Source organism: Ambystoma mexicanum, chromosome 8 (genome assembly GCF_040938575.1).
Source record: "Ambystoma mexicanum isolate Mex_15411 chromosome 8, UKY_AmexF1_1, whole genome shotgun sequence".
Classification (NCBI taxonomy): domain Eukaryota; kingdom Metazoa; phylum Chordata; class Amphibia; order Caudata; family Ambystomatidae; genus Ambystoma; species Ambystoma mexicanum.
The window spans coordinates 31,073,663-31,088,912 of NC_090929.1; the positions used below are offsets into that span (position 1 = coordinate 31,073,663).

Below are 15,250 nucleotides of genomic sequence, written 5' to 3' on the forward strand. Positions count from 1 at the left end.
CGAAGCGGTCACAGAAGTTCACGGATAGCACAACGACGAGCAGATTTGCATAGATCTCAGTGGTTCCCAGGTAGCACGTTCAGGAGTTGACTTGCAAAGCACAAAGATGTTCTCATGAGACATATCGAGTGGTTTTTAAAGTATTAGAAACTGGGGTGTGTTTGTGAATGAATGACGTATGTATGTTGTGGTATTAGGGGGGCGGCCTGCTTGAAGGGGAGGCCTGCATGGAGACACGGGGTCTGAGGATGCCATGTGACCAATGGCCCCTTGGCGTGGGACACCTTTTGAAGTGTACATGTAGTTTGGCACCTTGGCCGTTTGCGCCCGTCACAGCCCCCCATGCCAGCGCGCATCCACCGGCGCGAACCGCCTTTATATCAATGATAGTATATCGTTGCTTATCAATAACAAATGCCACATACCAGAGATTCTTGTGAGCACAGACCCACACTTCAACCGGTGTATTATAGTGGTCAAGACCCTAAGGCCTGTATAATCCAATGGTAATTGTTAGTACAAATGTGTGACTTTTATAGAGACATAACCTACTGAAAGACTTTGAACAAGTGTTATTTAGTGCATGCATTATCGAGAATATGTTATGTTAGCTTAGATAGATAGTGACCACCCTGCTTCACAGCGACCAGACCTTCACCCATTTGGAGCACAGATGTCTGACGTCCATCCTTGAATGGAGACACACTTGATTCATTTAAAAAATCGAAACAAACGTTGTTAAAATATATGTGGTGTTTTATTTTGTATCTTATTTTCATGACACAAAAATACAAGACTTTAAAGATTATACAGGTCAGGTTGCAGCACAGCGAGAGAAAATCCCCTGTACTGACCGCTGTCACTCGGGAACGTTTCTCTAATGGCACGAACGGCACAGGCGGGTATCACTCTTCGAACGCGGTGTCCAAGCCTCCCGTGGAGCCACCATGTAAAGCATGGGTGCACAACATACGGCCTGCGGGCCAGTTGCGGCCCGCCATGCTCTTTTGTCCGGCCCGCGAGGCACAAAGACTTTCCTAATGGAGGGCGGCCGCGGGCCGCCCTCCATTAGGAAAGGCTTTTTTTTGTCTTCTGGGCCGGACAAAACACTGGCCCTCATTGGCTCAGCACACACACGCACCATGTCGCTCCTACGAGCCACGTAATGCGTGTGTGCTGCACCAATGGAGGGCCAGCACTACGGCTGGCGTGGTCCATAAGGCTTGATGCCGGAAGGCATTTCAGCCTTGGACCACGTCAGCCGTAGTACGATTCCAGCGTTCCAGCTTACCTGCCTTCCAGCACGTCTCAGGTAAGTGCTCTGTTTGTGTGTCGGGTTTGCTTTGCTTTATGTTTGTGTGTGTATGTTGAGATGCGGGGGTCGGGGTGTGTGTCGGATGTGTATGAATGTTTGTATATGAATGTATTTTGTGTGTATGTTGAGATGCGGGGGTGGGGGGGTGTGTCGGATGTGTATGAATGTTTGTATTTGCATGTATTTTGTGTGTATGTTGAGATGCGGGGGTGGCAGGGGTGTGTCGGATGTGTATGAATGTTTGTATTTGAATGTATTGTGTGTATGTTGAGATGCGGGGGTGGGGGGGTTGTCGAATGTGTATGAAAGTTTTGATTTGAATGTATTGTGTGTATGTTGAGATGCGGGGGTGGGGGGGGTTGTCGAATGTGTATGAAAGTTTTGATTTGAATGTTTTTTGTGTGCTGAGTTGGGGGGTGGGGGTTCGGGTCTGTATGGGTGCATGTTTGTGTGTGTGCTGAGTTGGGGGGGTGGGGGGTTCGGGTCTGTATGGGTGCATGCTTGAGAGTATGTGTGCTGAGTTGGGGGGTTTGGAAGTGGGGGGGTGGGGGGTTTGGGTCTTTATGGGTGCATGTTTGTGTGTGTGCTGAGTTGGGGGTGGGGGTTCGGGTCTGTATGGGTGCATGTGTGTGTGCTGAGTTGGGGGGGTGGGGGTTCGAGTCTGTATGGGTGCATGTGTGTGTGTGCTGAGTTGGGGGTGGGGGTTCGGGTCTGTATGGGTGCAATTCTTGAGTGTGTGTGCTGAGTTGGAGGGTGGGGGGTTTGGAGTTGGTGGGGTTCGGGTCTGTATGGGTGCATGTTTGTGTGTGTGCTGAGTTGGGGGGTTGGGGGGGTTCGGGTCTGTATGGGTGCATGCTCGAGTGTGTGTGCTGAGTTGGGGGTTTGGGTCTGTATGGGTGCATGCTTGAGTGTGTGCTGAGTTGGGGAGTATGTTTGGTTGGGGGTGAGGGGGACATGGGGCATAGTGTTTGGTTGGGGGTGAGGGGGCCATGGGGCATAGTGTTGCACTCCAAGAGTGAACCCAATAATAAAGCTAAAACAGGCACAGTTAGGAGATGGTCATCTTTGGCTTTTTGAGGAAACCTGACTCAACGAAGGCCATACTCCTCTTGGGCAACCCAAATAGCAAACTGTAGCAGTCCAAAATAAAGGCATGTCCACTCTAGGGTCAATAAAATATATATAAGTTGATTAAACAGGCGAGATACAATAACTAAATAGAAATAAATTATAAAAATGGAAAATGTGTAGTACAAAATGTAAGTTTGAAATGCAAATAAAAATCGTTACCCCTCAAAAACATTATTTTTCCATGTGTTTAGTACAACTTGGGGGTTTAAAAAGCCTCCTGCCACGCCCTGCCTACCGCCCCGCCCACATTTACTTTTCGGCCCACTATAGCCCTCATGTAAGGTACTTTCGGCCCTCTGTCAAAATCAGTTGTGCACCCCTGATGTAAAGGAACGATAGGCCACCAGCCTGTAACACCTGTGAAAAGGAATGAAACAAACTGTTTTTAAATGACCAAGATAAGTTTAATAAACGTTTGTTGTCAATGACAATTCTTGTAACTAATGGCATTCTGCACGGACAAATGCTATCTAGACAATGCACACTATTGAACGACTTACATGCGTTACAATGATATGTAGATGTAATTTTGGATATAGTAGAAGAACATGAAATAGGAGTGGCATGACAAGCAGAGTATACTTACTCGTTACTCGGATTACGAGGACGAACAGTTGCGCGAAGTTCGTGCATAAGCACCATCATTATTCTCAACACGGCCCGTGTGAGGCAGGCTGCCCTGAAGTCTGGCAGCTCGGTGATGCATTGCGGTCGTGGCTCGCCTTCTGAAATGTAGGCCAGGCATCCCGAGTTTTCTCGGCAGCAGCAGTTCTCGTCCTCAGTTGGCATTAGCTCGCACCGATTGCATGTGCACCAGGTGGAGACGCCGTCCATTCGACTAGGCCCAGGCTCTTCATCTGTTGATTCGTCCTGCCAACTGCCGTCCGAATCCCCATCGTTTTCGCGTGCTTCCCTTTCCAGTAGTTCCTCCTCGGTATACTCTGGCTCGTACATGTAGGGCATTATTGTAGGCATTGTGTGGTAAACAGAGTAAAATAATTTACCGAGATGGTACAGGTGTTCACACGGGCTACAAGCGTTGAAGGTAGCTGACCAGAGCACTGAAATGAGTCACAGAATACTCAAAGTAACACAGAGAGAGGAATGGAATCGAAAATCTGCTGCTGTGTGTTGTGAAACGGTCCGTTTATACTTATTGAGGAAAGAGGCGTCCTGCCATTTCCATGGTGACACGTCATTAGCTGAAGTGCAGCGAATGTTGACACGAGACGTGCTTTGGCGTTGGGAAATGGGCGGTACGAGTCTGCTGATGACAGGCTCAGGGGCGGGGGAAATTGATTTAGTGCCGCAAAAGCAGGTCAGCCAGGGCGATGGGGGAAAAGATAGGATTATCAGAAAATGGCAGCTCCCTGGTGCTTGTTTTCGCGTGCGTTTAATGGACGAAAACTCGGGTAAGGTCCATAGGAAAGTTTTCTAAAATCGAGCCACTTAGGCTTAAAAAAACATGGCCGACCCGTAGGGACAATAAAATTATTTTACTAGACCATGCCTTTAAGTATAGCTGAACAGGGAACCCTCGCAGCCATTCAAATTATATCTTGGAATACAAGAGGATTTAGCCATCTGACAATCCCGAATGAAGCGGATTTGGGCTCAAATGATATTATCTGTCTTCAGGAAACGTGGCTCATGTCAAGGCCCCTTTTGGATGGCTACGTCACAATGTCAACTCCAGCATTAAAAGGCCTGACAGGCCGGCCAATGGCAGGCCTATTAATTGCAGTTCGTTCGGGAGTTGACATTAAAATTCGTGCACAGATATCACTTTCGCCATTTATCCAAGCCGCAGTACTGTCATGGAACAGAAGAAAGAATATGGAAGAACCCATGGCCAAGGAAATTAGCTTCCTAATAAACACATATTGGAACCCGGAGGCCATCAAAATAAAGAATATCTAACCACACTAACTGATACTCCAGACGAAGCCGCTGCAAACTTCGATTTGGATCACATTATTGTCACTGGATTTCAACGCAATCAGTGCAGACATAGGAGACCAAAAAAGCATCTTGCAAGAACTGCTCCTATCCTGGAAAGTGGCAAATTGCTAGAACAACTGATGGCGGGAAAAGATCTCCACAATCTCCATTGGACCCGTCACAGATCGAACATGAACATGCCTACTTGGGAACGTAACATGCAAACCAGTACAATAGACCATACATACGTGTCCACAGAAATCTTGGGGCTTATAGAAAACTTTACAGTTATTAGAAATTCCAACAGCGACCACAATATTCTAAAAACAAGCTGGAGAACCTTTAAGAGACAGGAAAGCAAAAATGCAACATGAAATAGAGCCGGCAAACCAAGGCAATAGAGTAAAGCTTTCCGAGAGAGCAATCCAGTCTATAACAAACAAGTATCTTGAAAACTCGACAAGCAAAAATAAAAATACCGAAGATAACAAAGCAATAGACTACACTGCTTTCCTTCAAAACCACACAATAAAAATAGGAAACCATCCTGAAAGAAAGAAACATCACCATCATAGCTAGGACATTCAGCTGGTAGTGAAAAGAAAAATCCTGCGGCGACTAACCAGAATCACCAAAAAATCTGTCGCTGGAAAACAAAATAAGGCTGAAGCAGGCCACGATACAGTACAGACACTGGCTGACAACGAAAACATGCTCTCTATCAAAAAGACGCTGAAGAAATGCTCATAGCCATACATGGAAAAAATGCAAAAGCTTTCTTGTCCCTTATCAGAAACACCAATAGCTCAACAGACGATGTTCTGATGAACACTGTTGGGGAAGCAAAATGGGTCGCACACTTTACCAGTCTATATAAATCTCCCGTGCCAAGAAAAGAGGAGACTGACACGGAGCAAGGTAAAATGGGGTGGGGGGGGGGGGGGGGGGATCTCGGAGGACTTTGAAACAATCCTATTAAAAATCAAGAAATTGTCGAACTCAAGAGCTCCAGGCCCTGACGGGTTATCCAATTTAGAACTGAAGAAAAATCTGGAAGCCTGGGCAAACTTAATGAGCAAAATCTTTAAACAATGTAACATAAGAGAAATTCCATCCTCTTGAAGAGAAGCCACAGTAATTCCTTTCTTCAAAAGAGGCGCAAGGGACGACCCAGCCCAATATCGGCTGATTGCACTATTGAATGTAATAGGCAAGGTAGTCGGGTCTCTGGACGCTTTTCAGACATGGCTAAAAGCAGCCGATGTGGCCGATCCTTTCCAATCTGGTTTCACAAAAAACACGGGGACCACAACAAACATCTTGCTGGTGAGTGTTCTAAAAGCAAAAACACTCCAGAAAGGTCCGATCGTTTATTTAGCACTAATAGATCTGGTGCAAGCGTTTGACCGAGTATGTAGAGAAAGGCTATGGAAAAAACTGGAAAACAACAACTGTCCAGAGGCAGTTTCAGGGTCAATACAAGCACTATATCATAGCACCACAATGCGAGTAAGACTGAATAAAGCAGGAATTATCCGAGGAGATCAAAACGGCCAGAGGCGTGAAGCAGGGATGCCCATTGGCCCCTGCTTTACGCTTATATTGCAGACTTTGGAGACACTGAGAAAGAGCTAAGAACCTTTCCTCCAACAGTTGGCGGTGTAAAGGTCTCTAGAATCATCTATGCTGATGATATTATTTTGCTTGACATGACATTGGTGAGCCTACAAAGGCAAATAAACAACTTGACAAAGTACTTGGAGAGAAATAAGCTAGAGATAAACCAAAGAAAAACCAAAATCTTAGTCTTTGGAGAAAACAAAAAAAAAGGAAATAAGCAGAGATGGACTGCGAATGGAACAGCGCTGGAAAAAAGTTGAGGTGTTTAAATACCTAGGCGTGACACTCAGCACCAGAGCTTTGGAACAACCAATCCAGGAAGTCCTCTTTTCGAAAGTACAAATGCTAACATCGCAGGCAAAGGCCATTCATAACAAATATGGCCGATTCTCTCCAATTCCAGTGATGGATTTTTACAAATCGAAAGCAACAACAAGCTTATTATACGGAACCGAGCTTTGCCACAACTCCCTGAACACATTTGGGTTAAAATAGAGAGCTTTTTTTGGAGGATGATTCTTGGCCTAACAAAAACCACATCTGCAACACTAATCCGGAGAGAACTCTGTTTACCATCATTAAGGGCAAGACTGATGCTTTTCGGGAAAACGCTCACCGAACCCAAAACAAAGATAATGGAAATCATCAAGGCAGAAATGGAAAGTGGAAAGAACGCCGTCATGAGCACATGGGTGTTACACTTCGGGCTTCCTTGCGGAATACGACTCCTTTACAAGCTCCTCTGTGGACCAGATACAGGTTGCCATGGCGCCTGTACAAACTACGCCGGAGTCTGTGTCAGCTGACACGTCCTGTACGTGGAAGACGTACGGCAAGACACGCCCCCCATACGGCTGTAAAACCACCGTCATCCAAGGGGCTCGTTGCTGCTAATTAACATTAGCAAGCTACAGCGGTTACGTCTGTTTACTCCTTCGTGTCTTCTCCGCACGATTTCCTAAATCTGCTTACCTGGTTTTCTCACCCTTGCTTGGCTTCTGGATTGGCTTGCCTCCTCCTTTATTCCTGTCGTGCTCGCCTGGCTTTTGACCCGGGAACGTTATTGGACCCTGCTTCCGGCTGTCTCTTGAGGTACTCCATTGAACCACCTTACCTTCCTTGCAGGTGACTTGCTATCACTCATCTCGAACTTTTCTACGCCTTACCTGGATGTGTGTGCGCTCCGGTACATACTTATAATTGGCAATTCCATCCCTGCTGTTTATTTTCTCCTCAACCTTGTTTGGATCTTCACCTTTTGTTGGATTCTGGGACATTGAGTGACTATATTGTGAAATTATCTTCAAGTGCATATAAACGCTTTGCTGATACTGCACCAACCCGGCACTAGTGCGACCTTTGTGCCGTTCGGGGCTATTTCCCTATACTAACATTCCTGTTTGTTATTTTCTCCTTTCGTTGTCTCCTGTCTTGTATGGACTACTTTCCATCCTCAAAATATCCATATTCAAGTTAGTTGTTATTGGTTCGATACTTTAGGAAGTCTCTTTAGAATTATTTTCCACTCATTGTGCTTATTCATATTTTTGTAGATTCATCCCGGGGAAGCTCCACTCCAATACTTATCTAGGTATATTCCTATAAATACTGCTGTTCTGATTACTTGATTTATTTTCAACACTGTCTAATATCTTTGTATTCCCTTGCAGCATTGGTATTGGCGGTGTGTGTTCTCCCCGCTCTTTTATTCAATTGACCCCTCTGTCTGTCCCAATCGAAACAGCAAAGAGGTACATTGTAGAAAAGAGCCCCTCTGAGGAAGCCCGAGTCTTGTACTTAGGGGAGCTGGGATGGAAGGCTGAATATCGATTCTTGTACAACCATCATCTCCAAGGTCACTCATCCTCATCTTGGGCTTATTTCGGAGTGGTGAGTAACAATGGGCAACAAAAAACAAGCAGATGCTCATAGACATAAATATCTCAATCCAAGAATTGTCTACGAACCCCAATAAAGCCACTAAAAAAATTTCTGGAAACTGACTGGATTGCGACCTTGGATCAGGCAGAGCAGAACAAGACAACCAGAGACATTCCAACTCTTCCCTGCAAAAGTGAACACAGTAAGAAACTTTCTGGCCAAATTTCCAGATAAAAAACTAATTAGATTATTCCTGAGGTCCAGATTAAATCAACTTCTGACAAACGAAGTAAAAGCAAGAAGGAACCAAGCAGCCACAAACAACTGTCGGTTTTGTGCAGGAAATGACATAATTGAAACTTCTCGCCATCTGCTATTGGCTTGCCCAGGTACCAATTTACAAAGAGAACAACATCTGTCAAAAATGTTGGCAAGCAAAGACTCTTACAATGCAGAGACATGGTGGAACGCAATGGCAAGCGGGTCAAACACAAGATGGGCTACAGGGGTAGCTCTTTTATTCTGCTCTCTGATGTTAGATTAACACGACGAACAATGAACAAAAAATGAACAAACGTGATTAAATGAGCTTAAAGAAGGAAAAAACATAAGGAACGTATGGAATTGGCTAAAAATCCTTTTTCTTTTTGTAAAAATTGTAATACAATTAAACAAACAAATAAAAAAAAATAAAAAAAATATAATAAAAACACGCATGATCCGAAGAGAACCAAAGAGATTGAAGAAAGGACCAACAAAGAGCAGGAAACGAGAGGCAAGGGGAGAGTCACCAGCACAGCAGTTTCTGGCCAACTTGGTGCCCAGGGCAAAACACCAAAATGCCCCACCCCCCCGGGCACACATCACTCCCAAACTACAGCTATGTGTCGTGCGACAAAACCCCTCCTCAATATGAATAAATAATTGCTATATAAATGAAGCTGGTTTCATTCCAGTGTAATGCAATTACTTTACAGAAGAACTCTAATGTGAAAACACAGCTATTGTTGTCCAAGTAAATGGATTTTCTGTCACCTGCTCTGAGTGAAGGCATTTCCTGAATGCAGTTGCAAACTGTCCATACTGGCACACTGCGGTGTGACCAGCCTACCTGGGTCTGAGGGCCCACAGACCTCTGGCCCTGTGTTGCAGTTCTGTTGATACCACCTCACTTGTATTTCGCAAGGGTCAATATTAAACTAACCATATGAATTATTTTCCGATGGAAGATTATTCCAAGATGGACAGTCTGGTACACTCTTATTCTACTCTTTCAAAATACCTCTATGAGAGTGGGAAAGGGGGCAAATAGCACAAGTGGGTGTTTCTGTATGCTTTGCATTAAATCACAGAGCCTTTCAGGACAATAACAGTGAACAGAAATCTCTATATTGGATAAACAAGGCTGTGATAAAAGGAGTGAATGTGTGAATCTCTAAATTCATAACAGAGGCATGGCTTGGTGCTCACATCACTGTTGACAACACTCAACCCAACATTAAAATGTTGGAAACCATAAAACATACATACTCATTTGGACAGCTTAAGTTTTTGGATGAGAGTATAAAATGGCTGCAACATCAAATGCAGTACAAGAGCTCTTTCGCTTCTTGCTGCTGAAGAATTTTAGATGAGGAAGGGCTGGGTCTCAGTGTGAGCATGCCCAGCCCCCAATACAGAAACATCATTTGGGAAATATATCTATAGACAGGACAGGATACCGTAGACGAGAGACCCAATAAACAATGCACTGAAAGGCTACACAGAAAGGATTGTACCTCTTACAAAGTTTAGCCTTACCAGTAATAAGCTGATGAAGCGTTTTAAAGAAAAACGGCTTCTAATGCATGGCAAAGGGTCCACAGTTGCTCGGCCACCCTCTCCTCGCTATTACGCAGGCCTCAGGGGTTATTTCTGCAAAAACTAGCAAGCCTATGCTTTATCTAACAGAGCTGGCATTAGCATCTCTTATTAGTGCTGGCCTGCAGCTGGTGAAAATCATGGTGCGGCAGTGCAGAAAGGGCTTTTGGCCTAGTAGATGTACAATTTGAGGCAACCTCTTTGATTGCTTCATGCGTTTGAGTGTGGGCACAGTATGGCATGCTTGTCAGAGCCACATACACAAAACGTTCCAGTGTGCTCTTGTGTGCACTTTGGACACATCAGACAAAAACACAGACGCCATTAACCAACAGGGTGGTGGCTTGTGCAGCGCACAAAACATTGCGGTACACACATCACTGCATTGATTTGCTATGGTGACCCAGAATGAACACTGCATGGTGACACACAATTAACTCTACTTTCCTAATCAAAGTGTCAAGTGACGTTGCGTTGCCAACTGGTGTGCAAGCTAGGCAGTGGCTGGCTAGTTTTGAACATTAAAAGACCTTTGATGCTGAGGGCATGCATTTAGTCCATGCCCCAAAGCAGCCACTAGACTACTTAAGCAAGAAAATTACACTTAACAGTCACAGGGATGTGCCATAACTTAAAAGTAATATATAAAACACGTTTTGAGGTTTCAAATAAAGAGACATGAAAATAAAGAAAATAGTTAAAACTTTTTCTGTGTGGCATTTTAATTCTCTTTGAAGAATGCATAGGTTTGGTTGGCTAACTGATACTTGTGCTGTATTTACCATTCTGACAGAAGCTGCCTGATCTGTATGGGACATGCCTGATCATTGTATGGTGGGTAGCATTGGAACACTTGGAACTCAGGTGTTGATAAAGTTCTAGAAGGAAGCACTGCAATTGAAACATAACTGTCCAGCTCCCGAGGTTATCAGTTGTCTTCCTCCTCCATTCCTATATACTTATATCACTATACTATTATTATTGTATCATTTGATCTAATAAATATATTTAACCACATAACTGCTTCCCGCATTCATATTACGTACCGCGGCCTACTTCAGTTTGGTTGGCTAACTGATACTTGTGCTGTGAAATGTTAAGCACACGCTGTGTAAAAACAATGGCTTGTTAAATGAGTCATCACGTATAAATTGCCCCCCTTGAAAGGCTGTCACCACAAAGAATGAGGGGCGCAGGGTATATGACTCCAGAGCACCTCACACGCTGCGTTTGGAATATGCAGTGGGCAGAGAGCAGCAGCCGCACATCCCACGGGAGGGCCCACCGGCACAGCACAGCAGGCTGCTGCATCCTTTGTTCAGCAAGATCATGAAGCTTTCTGGGTGAGCGCCTTACTGCCTTAAAAACGCTGCCTGTACAAATAGCGGCCTCGCTGCGCACCATAAACACATGATGCGGACACCTGGGTCCGACTATATAATAAACCTACGGAGCAGCAGCAGCATCAGCTCGCGGTGCTCGTTAAACGATATTATCCTGTTATTAACCTCACCTGCATGGGCAGCGCCATCTTGGATGCCTTGGTCACGTGACGGTGGAATGCGCGGAAGCCGGAAGAGTTCATACAGAGGGCCTGCACTGCAGAAGCGCTTTCTTCTCACGTGACGTAGGCGCGCATCCCTCCGCCCCCTTCTTGCTCCCAGCGCGGCGGTCATCAGAGGCTTCCTGGTCACGTGACCCTTGCCCTCCGTAGCGCTCCTGTCATGTGGCGCTGCGCGGGCTCCCGGCTCGCTTGTGATTGGTCCCCTTTGCAGACACGCGTGGAGCCGGGAAAATGGCGGCTGGGGGAGTTTGTGTGAGGTACGAGGGGTTGAGCCGTTTTGGGAGGGAGCCCTGGTTTTTATTTCTCCGGGCGTCTGGGGCGCTCGGTGAACTGGAGTAGCATCCTCAGCGCGTGGCCCCGCCCCTCACGCTCAGAACAGAGAAAGGTCTCGAGCAGGTTCATGTCAGCTTCACGAGCGGTTCATCCTCCGAGGGTGGGCTTCCGCCTCTCTCTCTCCCTCCCCTCTGCTACTAACTTTCCCTGAAGTTTGCGGACTCTGCCGGGCTCATCAGCTGGGCCGCGTGCCTAGTGTGGCCAGCTGGCCCCTATCTCAAGGGACACCCAGGCATGGTGCATTCTGGGAGTTGGAGTCTTTATCTGAACTTTCGGTCCTGGGTTTGACTGACACCGTTCTTCACTCCTCCCACTTACATTGAACATCAGAAGTGGGTAGCAATGGTGCATTAACATCATCAGAGGTTACTGACACATTTAGCAAAGCACAGTAACTTCTTGGTGAGGAATAGATTAAATGTCAGCTTTGTTACCAGGAACGACGCTAAAGTGCATTAAATGATGAGGCGTGTTTTTGAATTTTTATTTTTTTAATAGAAAAAGCTGCAAATTCCATGAACTCCCAGTTGTGCCATGTTAGGTACAGTGTGATTAAATGATTTGTCGGGATCACTCACTTAGTTTAAGTGGTGAAACGGGGCATGGCATGGGCCAAGTCAGTGACTTAAGCACTTCACCATATGTATATTTTCTAAGCATTGGGAGGCAAGAATTAAAAAAATGTCATGAAGATGCAGTGACCATTACACAAATCACATGATAAACGAACCTGCCTATAACTCGTATAGCAACCTGTTGAGCAAAAGTTTACAGTTCTAGATTTATAATACGTGGCTGCCTGCAATGCTAGTTTCAAAGACTGTACGTTTTCATTTTTGAGAGTGGTTCTGACATCACCTGTAATAAGAAAATGACATCAGTCCTACTCGCCTGCTAATCAGTTATTACATCTGAGTTGTGACATCACAATCCCCGCTTCTTGAACAAGCCAATAAAGCACTGTGACTAGCTTTTCAAAATTCTATCGTGTAAAACCAATTTCTTTGATCAGCAGCATGGCATTTTTCTTTTGTAGCCTGTAATAAAAGCGTACAAACATATGGTACCTTGTAATATTATATGGTGTCAAAAGCCAGTCGGATATTGTAGATGGCTGGTTATCTCTGACCGCCTCCATGCTTACCTAAAAATACTTTACATTTATTTATTCAATATACTTTTAGCCCAGTCGGCTTTGTATATTTTCATCAATACTTTATAAAACATAATTACATGAACATATTGCTAAACAATCTACATGTGGCATTACATTTAATCAAAGACACATAGTAGGTAGCCTAAATCAACAACCTGTAGCAGCACTTTAAGCTTAAAAATAATTAATCCATATAATAATTTAAAATATTAAAACTTTAGAATAATATGTCTCTCGACAGTTCTTCTAATATCACTAAGCACTGCATAAAACATTTCACTTGGAAGTGGATAAAATTGTAATTTCCTTCCATCCATTTTATCCACAAATGTGCTGTCTCATTTGGGTCGCACTTATTATTATAGAATTGAATCCATTTCGCTCTCAAACAGTTTAAACTTTCACATTCAGTTAATAGATGCTCAACACTTTCAACTATATTATTGCCACATAACCTGAGTCCCGCCTTATGTTAAACTGAGCACCCATCAAGTCAAGCACAGCACATCTCTTACATGCCATCAGTATGTATTGTCTGGCTACACAGTGAAATCTAGCATTCCCCACAATTACAGTGAAATAATCAAATAGGAGTCACTAATGGACACAACCCAGTAGGGAATGAGACCAGGACCAATTGCAAGTGAGGTAAAAGACAAGTCCTTGTATAAAGTTAAAATGGGGCACGCAGAGGACTCTGCTACTCTGAGAGTGCTCTGCCCAAACAACAGAAAATGCACATTATATTACAAAAACACAACACGTCATCTATGATGTGTGCTAAAGGGGATACAGTAAGTAGTGTTCATTGTGCGAAGGGGACTGTACAGTATGTTTTGTGTAGGGATGTTGGTCAGCTCTGGACTTGTAACTTCTTGGAGCACGCAGGCAGGCTGGGCTCACCTGGGAGGGGTTCAGGGTCAGGCGATGTCTGCGTCGCTGTATTTCATTCTATCTAACTCTTTGCCCTTTTGGCCACACGCATTTTAGTATTCTACATAAATCTCACTACACAATATATATATCATCTAAGCATTTGACCTGAACCGCCAAGAGTGAGGGTACATTGACCCAGGTGCCTTATCTAACAGTATATCAAAAACACATTAATCGAGCATCTCTTTGAATCTAATGCGGGTGCTTTACTTTTTGTTAGTACAAGAAGAATATATGGCCATGTGGGATTAGTGATAAGGGGTGAACTAGAGTGCCACAGGGGCAAGAGGCTTGCAATTGTTACATCAAAGAGGTGTGAGGTTAGGAGTCTTGGGGGTCTATATTACTTTAGAAGGGGTCTGCTAGTGCAGAGGCAGGTTTGTGGAGACAGATGGGTTTTATCCAGGACCAGGTTCTGGCCCGGTCACACACAGGGCAATGATGTCAAAGGAAGAGGAGAGATACAGTGTCTAGCTTGCTACACTTTGTGCCCAAGCGTCTGTGAGAACAGGACGGCCATGGAGACGGCAGATGGGAGGAGGTGGGGGGTTGGCATGCTGGCTGTGCACAGAGAATGAAGGGGAAAGGTGCAGGCTTGCATTCAGCGTTTACATGCGGCCTAGTAGAAAATGGAGTTGGTAGTAAACACAAAATGGACTCTCGCGGCTCATAGGCCACACACAGTTATGGGTCATTCAATGGTAACCTCACACCTTGGCCAGAGGTGCATTGTCAACCGTGGAATGAGCATATCATGTGCGTTATTAGGAATGAAGGGGGGCTTGGGAGACCCTTCCTCCCTTACATTCCCCCCTTTCGTTACTTAAGCAACGAATACTGTAACTCTCCCAATCGTTTCCGTTCATTTTCTTCAGCCACCACTTCATCCTAAGCCGGGGTTCCCTTTCTCGGCATCCAGGCCCGACACACCGCCCTCAGGCTCTCTCCCCCTTCCCACTCCCTCTGTGCCTATTCATCTGGGGTACATGTCATGTATAGGCAACCCCCGTCCCCTTCCAGATCTACCCATACTTCATCATACCAATCTAATTCACGGGGCTCTTCAATTGTGGTGTGCCATAGCGGATCTACAATGTATCCAGTGTTGTATATAGCAGTCATTATATATTTTGGTTCTGAATCTACTATGGGCTTCATGTGTTACCTGTACTACCCTGCTGCATTGCCCATTGTCGCCATCATCATTGCACTGTTGGAAATAGACTGCACAGTCCCTGAGTCCCAATTGGCGCACACAAAAAATGAGTAAGAAAAAGACGATGATGGGTATCAGCAGCTTCACGGCCATCCCAAGCCACGACGGGACCCACTCAAACAGGTTGTCGAGCCATGTGCTGGACTGCTCTCCTCCTTCTTCCTTCATTCTTTCTCCAAGATTGTGTACTGCTGCTATCACATGTGATAATGTTCCATTGTCCGCATCAGCAGAAGATACGAAAGTGCAACAGGCACTCCCGATTTTTCGACAAACTGCCGTCCATTGCAGTTAGGA

The 15,250-nt window shown here is 45.1% G+C and overlaps 2 protein-coding genes across 5 annotated transcripts in view; one reads left to right on the top strand and one right to left on the bottom strand.

The window, feature by feature from the left end:
• The window catches only part of DOLK (dolichol kinase), a 60,307-nt gene extending 48,868 nt beyond the window's left edge, over positions 1 to 11,439 (bottom strand). The window contains exon 1 of the mRNA XM_069609205.1: positions 11,262 to 11,439. The gene's annotated coding sequence lies outside the window, so the exon portion shown is untranslated. The remainder of the gene's footprint in view (positions 1 to 11,261) is intronic.
• The window catches only part of NUP188 (nucleoporin 188), a 1,828,090-nt gene continuing 1,824,265 nt past the window's right edge, over positions 11,426 to 15,250 (top strand). For 2 of the 4 annotated variants that reach the window (XM_069609201.1, XM_069609204.1), the window contains exon 1: positions 11,449 to 11,569. In XM_069609201.1, the coding sequence (XP_069465302.1) occupies positions 11,544 to 11,569 (26 nt within the window). In that variant the 5' untranslated portion in view covers positions 11,449 to 11,543. Of the gene's footprint in view, positions 11,570 to 15,250 lie in introns of all 4 variants that reach the window. The other 2 variants (XM_069609202.1, XM_069609203.1) reach the window with 2 other exon arrangements.